The sequence below is a fragment of the Gymnodraco acuticeps genome, unplaced genomic scaffold (genome assembly GCF_902827175.1).
Source record: "Gymnodraco acuticeps unplaced genomic scaffold, fGymAcu1.1, whole genome shotgun sequence".
Classification (NCBI taxonomy): domain Eukaryota; kingdom Metazoa; phylum Chordata; class Actinopteri; order Perciformes; family Bathydraconidae; genus Gymnodraco; species Gymnodraco acuticeps.
The window spans coordinates 1468696-1489732 of NW_022991513.1; the positions used below are offsets into that span (position 1 = coordinate 1468696).

A 21037-nucleotide genomic window follows, 5' to 3' on the forward strand; every position below is an offset into this window, starting at 1 on the left:
TTTTTATCTAAAGCCTTGGAGCGAGTAGTTTACGCCCAGCTGCAGTCGTTTTTAACCACGCATGGCATCCACGAAAAATTTCAGTCTGGCTTTAAACCTATGCATAGCCCTTTTTAAGAGTTTTTAATTATCTGCTCTTAGCCGCCGATTCAGGCAGCCCAGCTGTCTTGGTGCTGTTAGACTTAACTGCTGCCTTTGACACTGTGGATCATAGTATCCTGTTGTCACGGCTTGAACAGTCCGCAGGTATTACAGGCTCTGCTTTTGCATGGTTTAGGTCTTACCTGACGGACCGTAGCTTCTTAGTGCAGCTAGGTGCCTTCTCCTCTGCCAAAGCCCCTCTTACCTGTGGGGTTCCCCAAGGCTCGATTCTGGGCCCCATCCTTTTCCTATTGTATATACAGGTTCAATTCTAGGTTCAATTCTCACAAAACATAATATCCCCTTCCATTGTTACGCTGATGATGTACAGATGTATCTGCCTCTCAATCAAAATGCCAACTCACTACAGCAGTTGAAGGACTGCTTAATAGAGATTAAATCCTGGCTGAGCCAAAACTTCCTTACCCTCAATTACCTCATTCACACCAACGGTGTTTCAGGGCCGGTTCGGAGCTGGAGCTTGAAAAGCACCGGGTTTTCCTCTTCACACCGCAGCGGAGCAGCCTCTTAGCTCCGGAATCCGGTTCGTTTCAAGCACCAAAAAATTGTCCGGCCAGAGCAAAAGCACCACATACGTCACGCTTACGTCGAGGCGGGGGCAGAGACAGATCAACTCCTCAACAACAAAAAGCCAGCGTTTTATCCAGTTTGTACCATGGTTTGTACACAACGATGGAGAAACTTAACAAGAGTTTCAGAGTTTCTGCCATAGACTGTATATATATAAAGGTTTCTGCTCATGGCGAAGCAACGTGTCTGCGTGTTAAGGTGGAACCTGAGCATTCACGTTGATCACCTCTCATTATAAATCTATAAAACTATAAATATGAAACTTTACTTCACGTGTTCATTTGAGAACAGCTGTTGCATAACTGGGTGAAGGTTACAGTTCATTTAAATGAAAGATACAACGTTACTCCACACATGGTTCAGTCCACCTTAAGAAATAAGACCGACCTCGGAAGCAGTTGTGTTTTAAAAAAAACTTTATTGACATGAGTACACTTTTTTATAAGAATATAACTAAACCACAGAAATGACTCCGGAAAAGCTGCAGATAGAGCCATAAGAAATGAATGCAACTGATTTCATCCGCGCGGTTTGGCTTTATGAAGCAGGCACGCAAACGGTTACGTCATGACGCAACGATGAATTACCAGCAGTGTTGGGACTAACGCGTTACAAAGTAACGCGTCACTGTAACGCCGTTATTTTTGTCAGTAAGTAGTACTCTAACGCATTACTTTTTTAATTCAGTAACTCAGTTACCGTTACTACATGGTGCGTTACTCCGTTAGTTTTTTTTATATAGTCAACAGCCAGGCGAACAGAGATGAGTAAATGTACTTAGATACTTCCTGTGTCACATGCGGAGACGGGCTGTGGGCGTGTTTGTGTTGTTTACTAACAAGACTATCATGGCGGCGGCGGAGCTCAAGTCTAGTTTCTCCACCTGGAGATATTCTCACTATTTCACTTTTGTCGAGCACAAAGAAAATAACGTTTTAGTTAAATGTAAGTTGTGTCCTGGCGGGTCAAAGATCCTATCTACTGCCCAAACCAGTCATTCAAATCTCTTAAAACATCTGCAAAAACAACATGCTGGGACGAAGCTAGTAGCTAAGACCACAGAGACTCAGCCGACGCCACTCCACCTCCACCTAAGCAACAGCGGCTGGATTTTAACCAAGGGACTGCTAGCCAGGGAAAAGTCGATAAAGCCATTGCACGGTATGTTGTAGAACACATGCAGGCTATTGCTACAGTGGAGTCACCCGCTTTCAGGGAGCTAGTTAGCATGATAGCATGTCCGGGCGGCACACGGCATACGATACGATACGATACGATATACTTTATTGTCCCCGTAAGGAAATTCGTTCTGGGCTCCGTCCAGCAGTTCCGCATACATGTACATAATATACAAACATAGTGGACATTTAAGAGACATACACATATCATCAATCATACACCGTTTGAACAAACACAATACACGCAGACGCACATACTGACAATGGCGACCTATTGCACAACCCTTATAGCCAACATTTAAAAAAAAAGTACATTTCATTACATATGGGACGGAAAACTTTTTCCAACTACCTGGAGAAAGAATATACAAAAATGGAAAGCCAGCTAATATCGATGCAATCCAGATTGCATATAATGCATGTCAAGTTGATCAACAGATTGTATTATTCTCCAATGCAATAACAGTACTGAAAGGAAGGCTATAAGGGCATTAATGGGAGCCATTGTTTTAACGAAAAAAACCGTTACTTTTCACAGTAACACATTACTTTGTGATGTAAGTAACTAGTAAAGTAACTGAGTTACTTTTGAAATGAAGTAACTAGTAATGGTAACTAGTTACTGGTTTTCAGTAAATAGCACAACACTCATTACCAGTCGGACTCTGGGCGGTGTGAAAAGAGCCAGAGCTAAACCGAAGAACTGGTTCTGAACCTGAAAAGCTCTAGCACGGAGCTTGAACCGGAGTTGCGTTGGTGTGAATGAGGTAAATGAGAGCAAGACCGAGGTCATCTTTTTTGGACCTCAACCAACAGTCTCCCCAGTTGATATTCTGGGCTCCCTCAATAAAAATATCCTCCCCTCTGTTATGAACCTTGGAGTGACCTTCAACAGCGCCTTTAAATTTGATAAGCAGGTTAGCACTGTAGTCAAGACCTGCTTTTTCAAAATACGACTATTGGCTAAGACCAAGTCGTTTTTATCTTTTAAAGACCTAGAACAGGTTATTAACGCCTTTGTTACCTCGAGACTGGATTACTGCAATGCTCTGTATGTGGGTATGGACCAGGCCTCAATTAGAGCCTCCAGCTAGTTCAGAATGCAGCTGCACGTCTTCTTACTGGCCATAAAAAGCATGACCATATTACCCCAATTCTGGCTTCATTGCACTGGCTTCCAGTTCGGTTCAGAATAGATTTTAAACTCCTTTTATTTGTTTTCAAAGCCCTAAATGGGCTGGCTCCTGCCTATATAGCCGAACTCCTCCATCGCTACACCCCAGGCAGGAGGTCGGCTGATCAGCTGCTGTTGATAGTTCCTTAGACCGGGTTTAAAACCCGAGGGCATTGAGCTTTCGCAGCGGCTGGCCCTAGGCTCTGGAATACTTTGCCCCTCCATGTGAGGTTGGCCCAGATTCTGGGGGTTTTTAAATCAACACTTAAAACTCACTTTTTCTCTCTGGCTTTTGTTTAATTATTTATTTATTTAGTTATCCACAGAATTGATACTATTTTTAATATTATTAAATGTTATTAATATTATTGGGGTTTTATGGGGTTTCAGTTTTTTATGATTAGTAGGTTGGGGGCGGGGAGACCTTAGAGAAGGTTCTGACTGGACTGACTGGTTGCTACGTCTGGTTGCTTGGAGCTGAGTTGGTATAACCCTGAATTAGATTAGAACATTTTAGAAATATGAGGAATAACCTCTTGGTTTTATAAACCGTTTTGTAATTACTTCTTCATCCATTTTTGGATCTCTGCGGGGTTTTCTTTTAAAACCCTAAACCCCCCCTTGGGGTTGGTCCCTCCCCTCTCCCTCTGCGGATCTAAGGTCCGGTAGAGGGGGATGGGGCACAGAGTCGCTTATCCAGGCGGGGGAGTGCATCTGACCAAGAGATAGGTTGTTGTGCTCTCTATCTCTGTTTCTTATCCTACAATTTCACCCTGGTCTTCCTTCTTTTGATTAGTTTAGTTTTTCACCCCCTTTCCCTTGAACTAATTTATACAGGAGAGTGCATTTACGTAGTTACGTTGTGCCTCTCGGCGTATACTTTGACTTTCTGTCTCTTTGGAGAGTGCTAGTACGTTGGATACGTTGGGCCTTTTCACTGTTGTCCCTCTTCACTAGTATCCCATGTCCCCTCTTCATAATTTGGGTCTTCATAATTTCCACCCTATTCTAAGGGGAAGCATGATGGTGCCTTTTCATTTCAATTTCTGGCTTTGTGTTTCTTCACCTCTTACTCGTTTAATATTTAGGAGAGTGCATTTACGTAGTCACGTTGTGCCTCTCTTCCTCTGTTTCAGGCTGTTCTTTTCATACCCCTGTTTCTCTGAGAAGAGAAGAAATACTATTCTAAAAAGGAGCTGACACATGGTGTCTCTTCACTTGTACACTTGAGGGGTCAGAGTTCATATGGTGAGGGATTCCATGAGCGGTATGCGCCGGCCTGTGCCTTTACCTTGGACTTCTAATAGAACTGCTCGGGTCTTGATAGATTGAGTGGAGAAGTTCATGAGATCTTTCTAGAGGGTTATTAACCCAGCCAAATATTTTTTTTCTTTTTTTCTTGTTTTGTATCTATATCTACGCCGGGATCCGGAGTCGAGGCTGATCCTCTTGCTGTAGTCCTGTGTCTTGGATCCTCTATCCCGAGTTCTGGATTAAGTCGTGGACGTTCGGGTCGTGGCTGCACCTGTCTCTGCGGTCCTGCCTTGGGTCTCGCCATGCTGCTTCCCTGATGGCTTCCACAGGATTGTAGCTGACATCCTCGTGGAATCATCTTCTTATTATTATCATTCGGTCTATATGCTGTAAAATGTATTATCTCTTCGATTTACACACGGCATCTATTGCACGTCTGTCCGTCCTGGGAGAGGGATCCCTCCTCTGTTGCTCTCCCTGAGGTTTCTCCCATTTTTCCCTTTAAACTGTGGGTTTTCTCTGGAAGGTTTTCCTTGTACGATGTGAGGGTCTAAGGATAGAGGGTGTCGTTTTTCTCATACTGATATTCTGAACAATCTGTGCTGTTGTATTTGCTGTAAAGTGTCTCTACTGTAGGCTATTTTTATTATATGTACAGCACTTGTGCTCGACCAAAAATCGTTTATAAATGTGCTATATAAATAAAATTTGATTTGATTATATATGTACACAGCAGTCATGAGTCACTTTCCCCTTGTTGTGTTCTGTCCTACAAGCACATTTTGCTAGCACAACTATTCTTGCTGTCTCCCTCACACATGCATGCACACGAGCACACCATATTTAGGATTTAGGCAATGTAGCATAAACACTGACCCAAATTCACCGAAGACATTCATCAGTCGTCTTCCCCAGTCTCCATAAAGGCCTCTTGTCTAAGACTCAGCCTGAGTACAGGCCACTACAGGCTACTTTAAACCAGTAATCCATACCACCATGCTAGAGACAGATCCTTGACTTAGCATGATTCTGCAACTAATTGGATTCCTCTCTTTTTTTTCTGTTGGCTTTCTCTTCCATTGCTAATTGTACGCTGGCTCTGCCTCGGTGGAGGCTCTCACAGAAGCTGTTCAGCTCCAGGAAGGAGCAGCAGTACAATAGCCATTAATTAGGATATTAGAGACAAAGCCAGCTGAGCAGAACAGAAACAATGGATTTTTTGAAGAACAGCAGTGACAACCTGGCAAGATGATGAAAGACACACAGTATAACACCAAAACAGAATGTGTTGGGTCATTTAGCATCCTCTAATCCACAGTGACTTTTAGAACAAAACCTCTACTGGTAAGGGCCTTTGTAAAAATAAATCGAAGAGCCCTCTGATAGAAGTAGAAAAGATAAACTTTGTGAGTAGAGTTACGCTGTTCAATCGATGTCAGACACCGCTGAGAGTCTTCCTCTGTGGAGCAAATCAGACGCATTCAGAGAGGCGGTTTCTGATTGGAAGACTCAACCGGCAGAAGGCAACTGTAGTCCCAACAGTTAATCTCTGATTCAAGCAGAAACCCAGCGGGACTAAGGCAAACAAACAAACTGCTGCAGAAAGAAAACACATATTGTGTCACGCACACAAGGTAACACAAACTCTTTGTCTATAACTTACTTTGGATGCCTGCCGATGCCATCGTTGGTAGTCTGCGAGTGTGTCAAAGTTGACAAAGTACGTCTGGGCCTGTGATCCGGCTGAGCTGAACATCAGGCAGTGCTGCCTCCGCCTCACCTCCTCCACCTCAATACAAAGACAATACACAGATACGATAAGGAGGAACACTGGGAGACAAAACACAAATGGAACATGATGATTATCATTACTCATTATTGCAATGATATTGGTAAAGGAAAAATTAAATGTTCTGACATTATAACATAGTAATATATTATTTAGAGTCATTTGGCTTATTGTTATTCTCATATTTCTTACTTAAATTAGCTAGAAATACCTTTTATTTCTTAAGTTCAAACCTGATCCCTTAGGCGAGTGAGTTAGCTCGAGAAAGAAACGGCAATAATAAAAGTATTTTAACGAATGAATTGTAACTGCACAACTGAGGTTTACCCTTAAAGATCCCTCCAGCACAGCGTCTTTTTTCTACGATAATTTCATTGATGAGTCAAAATGTTGCCCTCATTTGACAGGTGATACAAGGTGACAGCAAAAACGGCAAACGAGTGTAACTGTGTTTCAGTAACATAGCTTGTACAATTCCAACCAGGCCATAATATCGCCCTGCTTTTGTTTTGTTATTTGAGATATAGTGGATTTCTGTGTGCAAGTAGTAACGTGTTCAACGAATCTGCACTGTCCATGGCTTTTAAGCTCTTAACTATTTTCCATTGAAGGCCAGGAGTAAATAAACTCAAACAAATGAATTGACTTCCTGTCTTTGGAACAATGTAACACTGAAATCTGCTGCTCTATTTCTTTAGGTGTATATATTCTGTGTCCTACATAGCACACAGTTGAGATGCAGTGCTTAAGATGATAGATTCTGCCAGCAGTGATGCGTCATCTATTTACTGGAGAGATGTATCCAGCTCTCCGAACCAGCTGTCTTGTTCCAGTGTGTCTACAGCCCAGCTTCTCTGATGTCCAAACACTGAACCCTCACCTTGCCCCCCACCAGGGGCAGGATGTGCATCTTCCCAGTCAGGCAGTCTTTGACGGAGGCCACGATTAGACAGGTGCCGCAGAGGATGACCTGCCGCTCTGCCCACTTGTGCAGCTGCGACTTGCCCTTCCTGACGCTGAATACGCCTTTCAGCAAGGTGCGCTCCTGCTGGTCTGCATTCACAGGACGCTACTGGAGGGAGAGCCCACACACGAGTAGAGGAGAGAGAGGAGAGGAAGAGGAGAGAGATGAGGAGAGGATATATATAGAAGAGATGAGAGAGAGGAGTGAGTGATGCGAGGAGAGAGAGACGCCGAGGAGAGGAGGAGAGAGAGAGAGAGGTTAGCTTCGATCTTCAGACATCCATCTTCTGCAAAAGAACCCCAAAGCCTCCTGTGAGAAAGAAATTCAGTTAATTAATAGCAAATGTTCTGCAGTTACACAATTATGAGGGAAGCTTCCAGAAAATGAAGTCATGCAGATGCTCACAGGTCAGCATGATATCACCTATATATTAGTCTGTGCCTTAGCTTAATCATTCCAGGAACTGAGCTTACATCAGCATTTCGGATGGACACTGCCCTATTATCTCACACCCTGTACATCTGGATAGATTTCATGACATGATAACAAGTTTGATCTTCAGGGTTAAGCTAAGAAAGGTTCACCATTAAACTCCTTTATTATAAATCATTATTATAGTTTCTGCTATTACTGGACCAAACCCAGACCTCCATATATTTGTTGGGGTATTCAGTGGGATACAGGTCGGTTTGGATTTAGTAGTTTTCAAACCTACAAAGGACTTAATCTCTTTCTCTCTAGCTGTACCAATCCTTTGTTTTTTTGTTTGTCATGTGTTGCAAGTAGATACACAATGCCCAGTGAACAGTGAGGAAAAGATGGTCATGCAGGGGGGCCTATTTTAAATGTTTCTTTAATTTTTTAAAACACACATTACTGTCAAGTGAATCCAATGTTTATTTAGCCAAATCGGCCAATTTGGTTAAACGGTGTCGGTTTTTGGCCTACACAGAAGAAGACAGATGTAAAGGTGCAGCTACAGGCTCACCCTAAGGCCAGCTCTCAATTTATCTTCACATTTAAGGATCCAAGCGCTTTACTTTTCCCTTTAATTCTTCCTCCCTCACTTTATATAAATCAACACGCCAGTCAACACGTCGTAGCCGTCCGTCCATCCATCCATCGCTGTCTTCACCTGGCAGAAGCATCAGTCTTATCGTTAATGACTCAGGGTTTTGTCAAGTTTAGCTCTTTTCAAATAAATTGTTCCAGTCTGCACAGCAGGCATCTGGAGCTGGCCTGTGCTGAAGGACACAGCAGACAGCAGGGATGTTGTCTATGCCAGGCGTCAAGTACTCTCAGGATTATAAAAGGTCAAAACAGCACAGAAGAGACACTGCCTCGGCCTCTTGTCCTCTGTTGTTACATTTTCCTTAAACCAACTTATGCTGCATCCCACTCAGAAGCTCTTATTGGCAATCTGCTCTCTCTCCCTCGTTCTGTATGACTCGCTCTTCCTCTCCACCTTCCCTTTCGCTTTGCAAGGGCATCCAAATGAAATGAAAGGCTGTCTATTTCTTTTTTTTCACCAGTGAAACATATAACGAACAATCCAAGTGCTTCTGACAACAAATTGGCTGGCTGGCAGATCAATAGAGTGACTGATCCTTGGGTGTCTGTCTCCTCACTCAAAGAGAGAACATTGGAGACACAATCCCTTACAGGGTCAGCGGTGGGTAATAAGAGCTATGAGAAAGGGCTGGGGGAAACACCTGGACATAGAGCTGGTTAGGGACCACAATGCTTCTTACTCACACACTGTAATGTGTCTGTAGCACTAAAGGCTTAAAGGCTGCATTGAATGTTTTCTCAGATTCGTATTCTTCTTTACATTATTGTTGACACTGAATTTCTATCAAAGTTTTATGACTCTATTGTATTGAGGCAAAGCTTTCGTGTAAGTGCTTGTGTCAATAAATAAATACTTTTTTTTTGTATTCCTCCAAGAAAGATGTTAAAAAATACGGAGTGTCTATTTGCAACCGGGTGAAAATGCTGTGGTCTTTTTGTGCTGATGGAAAGTACTGTTTTTAAAAGCACAGATTTTAAAAGTGCCTTTTTATTATGTGTTTGTTTGTGGGTTCAACTTAAAGCCACACAAGGGTGGGGCCTGAAATAATTTGTAAAATGAATTTCTACTGTATATTGTAAATGAATGTGTAATTGTGTCTTTCAGAATGCTGAAGCCCTGCCAAAAGACGCAGATCCTGCCAGCGTCCAGCAGGACCACATGAAGAGCCTCAGGGGGGTCTGTGGGACATTTATTACCTTACAGCCATGTTCACAATATAACACAGGTGTTCTTTGTCCCTGATGTTCAGGTAACCTTACCAAGCAATCGTAGAAAGAGCTTGAAGAGATGCATACAGTACAACACCCAGGTGTAAATAGCTACATTGCTTAAGATAAGAAGTGCCTTTATACATCCACCATAGGGGAATACAATTTGACGCAGCAGCACAAGGGAATGAAGTTATCAAAGAAACATTTCCATAAATACCTATACATCCAAAACAGTATCTAAAGTGTAGCCCGGGTGTAAATAGCATTGTTAGCTACTGACAACCGGGTGTAAATAGCATTGTTAGCTACGGACACCCGGGTGTAAATAGCATTGTTAGCTACGGACACCCGGGTGTAAATAGCATTGTTAGCTACGGACACCCGGGTGTAAATAGCATTGTTAGCTACGGACACCCGGGTGTAAATAGCATTGTTAACTACGGACACCCGGGTGTAAATAGCATTGTTAACTACGGACACCCGGGTGTAAATAGCATTGTTAACTACGGACACCCGGGTGTAAATAGCATTGCTAGCTACGGACACCCGGGTGCAAATAGCAAATCTGCCTAAAAAATATAATTTTGATATTTCAAACTAGAATGTTATTACTGTCACTGCTCTTGCCATGCAATGAATCCACACACACATCTTACATTTCCATGTAAGATACTACAACAAATATCTTCAGATACTTCAATAGAGTATTTGCAATTGTAGTTTACTTTCAACAACATCAAAGCTTTTCGGTAATAGGCCTATAGACAACAGTGGAGAGGGTAAGTTAGAATAAACCCATTAAAACAAGTAATTAAGCAAACACTCGCCCACTGCACTGCACACATCAATAAACTCATAATCACGCACCCACTCGCTACGAACTGACACAGGTTGACAAGATGTTCTCACTGGCTTCACAGTGTATCACCAGAAACACCAGAAACACACTCCACACTGCAGGACGCTAGCATACAGTCTGTTCCCGCTCATCAATCCTCTTAACACCCATTATACAAGAAGGATTTTCTATTCAACCATGAAACCCGCAAGGAGGTGTTGGGTTAAAAATGTCCAAAGTGACCTTCCATTCTATAACAAGAAATATCTTATATTAGTTATTATCTCCTGTAGCCTACCTATACACTTTTATTCAAACACTGCAATTTTCTTTGCTGGATTTATTTGACTCATACATACATATGAGACAGACCACCTGGTGGGGTTGCTATCCTGGCTCCAAAATGGTGGAATGAGCTCCCCATTGAAATCAGGACGGCAGAAAGCTTACACATCTTCCGGCGCAGACTGAAAACTCATCTCTTTCGACTCCACTTCAAGCGATATAATTATTAACAAAGCACTTATATACTAATAAAGGACTGGCTTATCTAAAGCCAGTTGAGTAGCACTTGAAATGTTTTTGCTCTATGAAACCTGATGTACATTCTGTTTTCTTCAAGTTTGTATTTTGTTGGTCGAACGCACTTATTGTAAGTCGCTTTGTATAAAAGCGTCAGCTAAATGCAATGTAATAATGTAACCACCAATTATTTGCACTACTGTGGGAGAATTTGCTTTCCAAATTAGTCAAAGCACCATTGGGATGCCTTGATAGTTGTATTGTATGAAATATAACCTCAGCGTCCTGGGTTATATTCCAGCCTTGGGAACTTTGTTGCATGCCATAACTCTCTCAGTCCCCCATAACTATGTAGTCTGTCAAAGAAGAGCAAACATGCCAAAAAAGAAAGCCCCTTTGGCTCAGAAAGGAGTAGAAGTCAAATGATTAGTCGATTCCATTAAGCTGCAACTACTCTGAGAATCAAGTTTGTTTGAGCCATTTATAAAGCTAAAAATTGTATTCCTACTCTTATAATGGATAGATGTGTAGGTGTTTGAGTCTATAAGATCAACAAAATGATCAATAAGTAAAATATGATATCACTTAAATAAGTTGTTTGCTGGAGCTATGCTTGATCATGTGCGCATAAAATCAATCAATACAACCACTCATCTGAAAATCATTTGCCTATTTACACAATATCAGAGTCCAAGCCATAAAGAGACAACTTTTCAAACAAACACACACACATGCTATCCCTCAAGGCCTGTGGGGCTACTAGTTGCTACGGAAACAGGTTGTTCACAAAATCAAAGTCCAGCCTGAGTTGGTAAACCTCCATACTGTCTCTACAACCTCTGACTGCTCTGTGGAGTCAGCCAAATCAATCCCATCCCTCTGATGGCGGATGATGTTGACCATTCCCAGCAGCTCCACAGGGGTTTGGTGACATAGTTGTGGGTTTTCTGTTGCAGGATGTTTTTGTCCAAGCTACGGGGGTCTGGAGGAGCAGGGTCACAGAGAGGCTTCACTAAACGAATCATCAATGTGTCAAGCGGCCTCCTTCGAGAGGCGGACAAACTACAGGGACTGTGTGACAAGTGACAGATCAGAGAGTCGTCGGTATGGCTTCTTATCTCTCCTGTGTTTATCTCATGGCTGTGGCCTTCACTCCCCTGCAAACTTCTCACTTCACTTGGCATGCCAGATGAGCAATGAGGTCTCAACAGGTCAGATTCTACTCCATTACTTATGAATTACAATCCCCAAAGAAACAGAAGGGAAGAGGGATAGAAGGGAAGAGAGGGGTGACAGAGAGAAGGGAGAGAAAAGGAACAGAGGGGGATATGATAAAAGTGTAAGACAGAATGTGATTGGCTTTTGAAAGCTGAGAGGAAGCAAACTGAGAAAGTAACTGATATTCATAATATTGTGGGTCACAGCATATCTTCATGTTTTATACTTGAACTATGAATTTATAATATTGAATGTGGTATTGAAAATTGCAAATATTTGGAAATCCAATATTGTTGAAGTTGTTTTTTTCCAAACAATAAAGCCACAATTGTGATGGTTTCAGCCTCAGAATGATTAATGTGTCTAAAATAATGCCTTCCAGAAAAACCTATAAATTATCTTTGGTCATTTGACTGTTAGCCCAAACAAAACAACACATTTGATGCCATACCTTGATTTCTAGGAAATTGTGATGCATATTCAGACTAGTCAGCAGATCAACTAATCGTTAGTTGCATTCCTAATTAGAATGATAAACATGCATGCTTTTGGTGAATGTCAGCATACATTATGTTTATCATCAAATTCCCCATCACACATGTGAACTAAGTAAGTATTAGGCAACAGTGGACCACTCAGATTTGAACCAAATCGTCTATTCTCCTGAAATCCTATTAAAAATAAATGTATGATAGAAAAATAATCAGTATTTGAAATGATTTCATTTCATTTCAAACCTTTATTTATACAGATAAATCCCATTGAGATCATTGATCTCTTTTTCAAGAGAGACCTGCTCAAGTAGTTCCACATGAAACATAAAAACATAAATAGAACAACAAAAGGACATCATACAGATTTATTACTGTATGAGGTATAAGGAAACACGTGAGGTGTCGTTCTTTCTATTTTATGGTAAACACGCAGTATTCCAATGTTCATCTGTGTTGAGCAACACATTTAGTCCCTAGATCTGAGCTTATTCTGGAGGCAGTTAAGACATTTTTGAAACTGTTATTAATCACATGATTTTAAGGCAACTGTGGAGCACTCAGTTGAACACAATACTCCCAGTATCCCAGAGCTTTTTTGTATGGCTCAAGATTGCATAGATTGCGTTAGCATGCAGTAGGGGGTCAGTGGAGGCGGAAACACAGTCTGATTTGACTCAGAACAGCAAGCTCTCTTTGGCAGCAAATTCTAATTCAACCCACCACCCAGATGCCTCCTCTTGGTGGTCTGTGTTTACCTCTATTTAAAAAAACAAAAAACGAATTTAAACTTTGTACAAGATGTAATTATTATACCATAGAGAAAATCTGCACTGTGCTGAACACAGATGGAAGAAGCACAGCTCAAAGCTGTTTTTGAATGCAGATGAAAAGAGACCTTTCACATGGTGGATATTTTTCATTTGCAGTAAGCCTTCTGACTTGAAAACTGACCATGAGTCTTGGATGATAGATTCAAATGAAAAAGACAAAATCCTCAGGAGAAATGGAGCCCCATCACAGAAACAGCACGTTACACAGAGCTGTGAGGAAACCATGGAGAAACTGTGCTCTCTGTGAGTTGCTCGGGGCAATTCTGTGGGAGCCCGGATCAACAGAGATTCATTTTTCTCTTACTGTATATCTCAGTCGGACTGCTTCTCCACCATTTGTCCCTGTAAACCATGTCTTTCTGCCTTGCTTCCATAAAATGAAGAAGCAACTTTCTGCATGGTTATCCACTGTGATTTCAGTCTGTTCCTTCAGGCCATTATTATTATTTTACTCAGTGATCGACCACTGGGCCTTGGAGTAACAGACAAAGTTCACCGTCCATATCGTCACAGCTTAGGACATCCACAGGCAGCCTTCATTTAATTTTCATTTCCAATAGTGAATCAGCACCAGCCAAATCAATAACTTATTAGGCGAGTCCACACTTTTCCTAGATGACTTATTTCCTTCTGCTTAGACTCTGACAGTGTGCCTGATGTGAACGGTGCCCAGCAGATTCAGGCCTCTGAGCTCAAATATGTGAGGTGCAGCAGGGCTCAGTTAAGCTTCATCTGTGCTACAGCTGCATGGGCCGACACATAAAACCACTGGCCCTCAGGTCTCTGCAGTGTTTTCACTAGGAGCATTTTTTATTAAGTCAGCATTTAGAAATGTTTACTCCCTTGTCCATGTTTGTTTTCATCTCATCTGTGCACCACAGCAGGAGGTTGAGTGCGGGGGGGGGGGGGGGGGGGGGGGGGGGGGGAACAGGAGGGTAGAGAAGGTTTTAGATGAGTTTCCTGAACAAATAAGAGTTACCTGCTGCATTGCACTTTATACTCTTAAGTGGCTTAAGATGATTTGGGCCATAAAACAGACAGCAGTTATTTGTTTTGCAGGAAGAAATTGAAATGAAGACCAATGTGGTCTGTGGATTATTCAGATAATCCAGAGAAAAATACAATGCTGTTCAATTGTTTTCAGTGAAAGCAATAAGCAAAAACCCATTCACCTCCGTTCTATTGTGGTGGTGACAGAAATCTCATTGGCAGTTATTTCAGCACCACAAATACCTAAAACCAGAACTATCTGCATGGCAAGACACCCTTTAGTTTATTTTAAGACTGCGCCTAGGTTAGGACCCAGTAATGTAGACTCCCTTTAAATGCCCAGCTTACTCCTGCAGGGCACCACATCAGGCGGTTATGTAGTGTACTGTAGGGACCACAGTTTCCCCATCTGCTTAGTCAGATCACTACCTCTGAAAACAGCTGTGAAATAAACAAGCACCTGGGAGAGGGATCTCAGAACGGGACGGGTGGTGCAGTGGTCTGTGCATCCGATCATCAGATCAAGGGGGAGTGCTGGGGAACTCCAGTTCGAAACCTGCTCCTGCCGCCACTGCGTCAGGCCATTATGTCCTTGGGCAAGACACTTCACCCGGATTTGCTCCTGTGGGTATTGTCCACAGTACATGTATAATACCAATGTGTACTTGTAAAAGCGCCTTGATGACCTCGAGGCGTGAAGATGGACGGTGTGGCGCAGTGCGCTGTGCAATGATCATCAGATCAAGGGGTGAAACCCGCCGCTGCTGTGTCTGTAAAGCCGGTGTGTCCTTGGGCAAGACACTTCACCTGAACTTGCTCCTGTGGGTATTGTCCACATGACCATTGCATATATGTGTAATGTGTGTATATGTAAAGCGCTTTGAGTCATTGAAAAAGCGCTATAATAAATGTAAGGAATTATTAATTAGAACAAGGCTTTTGTTGTGTGTTTCAACAATGCATTACAGCCCACCTACAACACCACTGTGGGTGGGAATGAAAAACCACAGTTACATTGTGCCAGACAAAAATTGAGGTATTCTAGTGAAGCTGTGTGACTGGAAAGCTCCTGAAATCCAGCAAGGGGAGGGTGGGTGAACACACTGAGATAATTCAACAACCTGCAAGTTATACTACAAAACAGTTCTCACTAATTTCACAGTTTTTGGGGAAGAAAAAGGCCAAATGAAGTTGAGCTCTCTGCATTGGCGGTGCATCAAGAGTGCCCAAGTACCAATAATGCGTGGTCTCTGGTGCTCTTTTCCCATGAGCTGACAAAAGGAAGCAGGAAGTCTCCAGGGGGGCCTGGCTAGTCTCTGACCAATGTGGTCTGACTACTGATAGTAGCCAAGATCCGACCAGTTTTCATGTTGGCAAGGAGCAAACAACAGTAAAGCTTCCATTGCACACAGGGATTAGGGATAAGACTGAGGCCACAGTGGGCTTGAGATCTAAACAAAAAAACAGTTGTGATACCAGGTGGACATAAAGAGAATGTTAGCTGAAGTCAGAAATATAGAAAGCTACAACTTAATAGCCAAATTGCTTTCTGATAAGTGATAATTATGTGTATCATTATGTGTTTATGAAAGGATAAAGCAGGACTCCATTGCATCTTATACAGCAGAGAAGTCTAGGATTCATATGAAATACTTCTCAACTAAGCATCAAACATGCTACTACCCTCAAAGTTATATCAAGCATGAAATGGGGCATTTCTGTTTAGAGTTTGCATGTACTCCCCTAAATGTGTTGCTTCGTCCTCAAAGTCAGTTAGTAGACCAGAGATTTCCATACAAAGCTGTTGAGATTTTTGTTTGGCTTGTATACTTATTCAGTGTGGCAGCACCGCATTTCAATGTAGTGAGAGTTGTGTCCTTAATGTGGGAGGAATTACATTTGAGCCGTGGTTTGCTCAGTCTCCCTTTTTCTCTGGCAAAGCAGCATGTGAGCTCTTCAAACCCCAAACATAAGGAGTTCCACTGACTCAGCAGAAACATCAGTCGGTTTATCAACTGGAAACACATTACAGGACGTCCTTCACAATTCACCCTAATGGCAAATCCCTAAATTGCTACCAATGTAAGAGTATCATGTGACCAATGCAAAGACTCGAAAGGGGAAAGCTAGTTATGGCTCTGGGTTTATACGAACTGTATGAAGATACATGCAGGTATACACATTTCTCCAGAGAGCTACGTCCATTCTGCTGGTGCATTAATATACCACACTGACAGAGGGATACTTAGTCACTCTAGTCCTGGGGTGATGTGTTGACAGCAGCAGGTGAAAGGCAGCCCACATGGGGATAGAGAATCACCACAGGATGAGGGATGGTCAGTCACTAATCATGAGGCCATGATGGGTGTCCGGGCTTTATTGAATTCTAGCTTCAGCATCACTTTCAGGAAAACTCAAAGAACAACTGGCTTCACTTTTGGCCCGAAACAGAGCTGCAACGATTAGGTGACTAATCCAGTGAGGATGATGGGTAGGTTTCCTGCAACTCTGCTGCATTAAATTCCATAATGACGGAGTTAACTTGCCATTTTAATAATATGAGACAACTTTACCCCTAATTTCCTCCGTAAACAATCGCTAACAGCTGATCTGCTCTGAGACCCACCCTCACACTCTATCTCTGTTCTTAAATACAACATAGTTGTTTGACTATGGCATGTTTGCTTTTCTCTGTTTTATATAATATTCAAATGAACACCTTTAGTGTTGGACTGACAAAACTAATATTTAAAACCATCACCTTGAACATTGAGAAACTGACTGACTCACAATTTGTTGTCATTTTAACGACTTAACGATTAATCAAGGAAATGATCTGCAGAATAATTGATAGTGAAAACAAAGTTGCATTCCTAAAATGCACCCACACTTGCCCATTCACACAGACTTGAGCAAAAGAGGATGTGATTAAAACATGTTTTGCAGGTAGTGAAGGTTGGGCATGACGGCCCCAGTCGATAAGTACTCACCACTGTAGAATCGGATCAAACAGCTGAGGTCTGAGTTAGCTGCTTCTTGCTGCACTCGTCCAGGCTCTGAGTAGCCCATAGCTGCCAGGTAGTCATACAGCATCTGGAGCGGACGCTCAGAGGGGTCCAGCCTCCTACAGCACCAAAAGAAGGAGAGTATTTGGACACACACACTGAAGCATTAACCTCAAACCACACTTCCTTTATCCTGGTCAATAAACAGAAGACTGTTCAAAAAGAAAGGTCTAAAGACAGCCCAACTCTTTCCTGTTCATGAGGTGCTGAGTTCTAAGTTGGAAAATTGCAGATCCATCAAATTAAATATAACAGATGTGTAAAGTTTCAAATGACCTACAGCCTTACTGCTGGTTTTGGTTTTTGGTGGGGTTTTGTTAATACAGTGAGGACAGAGTTTACAGCGCCCAGGATCCTCCTTTGGAGACAAAGTTACCAGACCAAAAAGTCAAAAAATCCACTTGTGCAAAATCCATAAATGTGATTGATATGGTGTCTGCCGTTTCAATGATTTGGTTCTCAACATAAGTAGATAAATGAGAGATGATGACATTGATATGCATCCCTCAGGATATATCTAATCATTGGAATATAGCTGTTAAAAGTCCCTCGTCGAAAACTTCATTTCTTTTCACATTTAGCAAAATAAACAAGGTACATATTCATACTTAATTTTTAAATAATTCCAAATTGACAAGTAAGTATTTTCCTTTTAACCTTAAACCTTAGTGCTGCATGATGGAAATGTTTTAAGCACAATATACACAACATGATTTGCAGTATAATGTTACTTGATTTAAAGACAGCTGTGGATGCAACACTTAACACCTAAAAGCTGGATTTCCACTGCTGGCAGGCCGGCAGTGAGAGGACGACCCCCGACCGTCCCTGTTGACCACTCACACTGACGCTCACATTAAACACAGATACGCCTAATTTATTCACAAATCCTCCAACCTTGGGCAATGAAGCAAGACACTGTTAAATCCCTTTCAAATACTTTCCATTGGGCTCATCCATCCTTAGGCTGGAAGGTAAATTATTCAGCAAACTATGGAAATGTGTCCCTTGATTTATTGTAGACATACCCAGCAGCCCGTGTTTACAGAAACAGTTGAGTCCACAGAGGCGAATTTACTGAATTTGGTTAACTACTTTAGACTGTGTGGGTGTTCATAGACTGTGGTTAATTTATATGTTCTTGACACAATAACCATTTTGATAAGCTTGGTTCCACTCAGTAGTACCAACCTAAGAGGAGTTCTAATCAGCCAAAACAAGTGGAAACGGTGTGGTTGTGCAGGATGTGCATTACTGACTTGGTTTGAAAGAACAAGAAAGATAGATCATATTATTAGGGTGTGTTCTACGTGTGGTTAGCAGGCAGGAAATGTGATGCCTCAGCAATCATAGATCATTTATCATGGTTTCAGTTTCTTATCATGGAGACTAAGTGCTGAGAGAAGGACTGTTGTTTTCCAAAACTTAGAATGTACAAGCCAAATCACACTATTTGAGGGCACGCCTGTTTTTTCTAAATGGCTCTATTTGACGTTATGATATGTATAACATTTATGGACACACACTTTAGCCATATAGCAGTCCAACATATTTTTAAACTACATCGTGCAATCATTACAGGGTAAAGTGTTGAATAAAAAGTATTTGCATGATGATATTATTGAAAACATCCTCCATCAGCTGTTTCTTTCACCTGGCCAGTGGTGAGCCTACAACATAATAGCCCTGCATCACTTATTTGGGGTGTGCCTAATGAAATTCCCCTTCCTTTCACTCTGTCCTGATCCTGCAGGATAATCTTTCTGCTCTTTTAGAACCAATCACAAGGGTAATCTTGAATTGCAATTGGTCTGGGCCCTCGCCTTGCAGATTGTAGATAGAAGCAGGTGAGAGGAGATCCCTCTGCAGGGCAGCTGGCCTCACTTTACATCTCAGAGGGAGGAGCTTCCTGATTTGGGAGGCCCATGTTATCAAGCTGCTATCTCCTCTGAGAGGAGTCAGTTGAAATGTCTGGGAGTCTCCCTCTGGAAGTGTCCATGACAGACTGAGAGGAATCCCCGGGCATACCCAGAACATTCGGAGGGATTACATATCTCATCTGTCATGGGAGCACTTAGGCATCCCCAAGGAAGGGTCTGCTGCTGGGAAAAAGACCACTGGAATGCTCTGCTCACTCTGTTTGCACTGTGACCCTGAGCTAGGTAAGTGGCTCAGAAATGGATGAATGGAAGGATGGATATCCTCTATCAATTCAGTTTCCTCAGTAGATGTATCTTAACAGGAAGTTTCCTCAACTGAAATTACAATGTTCCCAAAGCAGGCAAATACCCAGACCATGAGTTCCTGTAAGCAGCATATTAATACAAGCTACAAAAAGAAAATAACCAGAAATAGCTCCCATTCTTTCCACCCTGTGCTAAACCCTTTAAAACCTTCTTGCAGTGCTTGTGTCAGAGCTGCCAACAGAGTTGTATGTTTGACATGTTCATTTACACAGTGTATGCATGTATTATCAACTACTACATAGAAAATGTTACTATTGTTTAAAAATAATTATGTTTTATGTAAAGGATTACAACACTCTTTTAAAGGTCAATCATAAATGGTCTTCCAAGTAATGTATTTGACAAACTTTATAAAAGCAAACAATGTATGTCTTGTTTTTACAGTGTGTGCTGTTTTTCTTTTAGAATGAAATGTTTGTGTATATAAATAAAAAAAGGATTCATTCATTACATTACATTACATTACATTACATTACATTGCATTTAGCTGACGCTTTTGTCCAAAGCGACTTACAATAAGTACATTCGACCAGGAAGACACAACCTTGAAGAAAACAGAATCATATAAGTACATCAGGTTTCATAGAGCTAAACATTTCAAGTGCTACTCAACTGGCTTTAGGTAAGCCAGTCCTTTATTAGTATAAAAGTGCTTCGTTAATCGTTCTAACGCTCGAAGTGGAGTCGAAAGAGATGAGTTTTCAGTTTGCGCCGGAAGATGTGCAAGCTATCTGCCGTCCTGATGTCAATGGGGAGCTCATTCAACCATCTTGGAGCCAGGATAGCAAACCCACGTGTTTTCGCCGATGGGAACTTGGGTCCCCCTCGCAGCGAGGGCGCAACGAGTCGTTTGGCTGATGCAGAGCGTAGTGCACGCGCTGGGGTGTACGGTTTAACCATGTCCTGGATGTAGGAAGGGCCAGATCCATTCGCAGCATGGTAAGCAAGTACCAGTGTCTTGAAGTGGATTCTAGCAGTTACTGGAAGCCAGTGAAGGGAGCGGAGGAGCGGAGTGGTGTGGGAGAATTTAGGAAGGTTGAAAACCAGACGAGCCGCTGCATTCTGGATGAGCTGCAGAGGTCGGATGGCACATGCAGGTAGACCAGCCAGGAGGGAGTTGCAGTAGTCTAGGCGTGAGATGATTCAGTTTTCGGGATGTTGAAGACTTTAATATAACATTTAAATCCACCTGCTCATATTCGCTGGCAGACTGAAATTTAAATGGTGTACTGATGGAATGTAAACTGAACTAACAGAGCCTATCCACAGGCTTACCAGAAGCCTTTCATATATTTCCAGTCTGCAATGCCCACCGTCTTTAAACAGCATAGATATATTGAAGTCGGATCATATGCTGTAAGTGGATCCAACTTTTGGTTAACAGCCTATACATTGATTAACAACCTCCAGTCATGTTCTCAGCACATTATCAGCATCATGACCATGGTACTGTCACGCCA

The 21037-nt window shown here is 42.1% G+C and overlaps 1 protein-coding gene and 1 long non-coding RNA gene across 2 annotated transcripts in view; one reads left to right on the forward strand and one right to left on the reverse strand.

The window, feature by feature from the left end:
- phlpp2 (PH domain and leucine rich repeat protein phosphatase 2) overlaps nucleotides 1-21037 on the reverse strand; it is a 45965-nt gene that overhangs the window by 20502 nt on the left and 4426 nt on the right. Inside the window, exons 3-5 of the mRNA XM_034196980.1 lie at nucleotides 17257-17390; nucleotides 7008-7198; nucleotides 6002-6127 (exon numbers count right to left, since the gene is read on the reverse strand). Of these exons, the coding sequence (XP_034052871.1) occupies nucleotides 6002-6127; nucleotides 7008-7198; nucleotides 17257-17390 (451 nt within the window). The remainder of the gene's footprint in view (nucleotides 1-6001; nucleotides 6128-7007; nucleotides 7199-17256; nucleotides 17391-21037) is intronic.
- Nucleotides 1839-12216, forward strand: LOC117533305. Its single transcript, XR_004567036.1, has 3 exons — nucleotides 1839-1893; nucleotides 9268-9339; nucleotides 11691-12216. It is a non-coding gene; the product is annotated as an uncharacterized LOC117533305 (long non-coding RNA).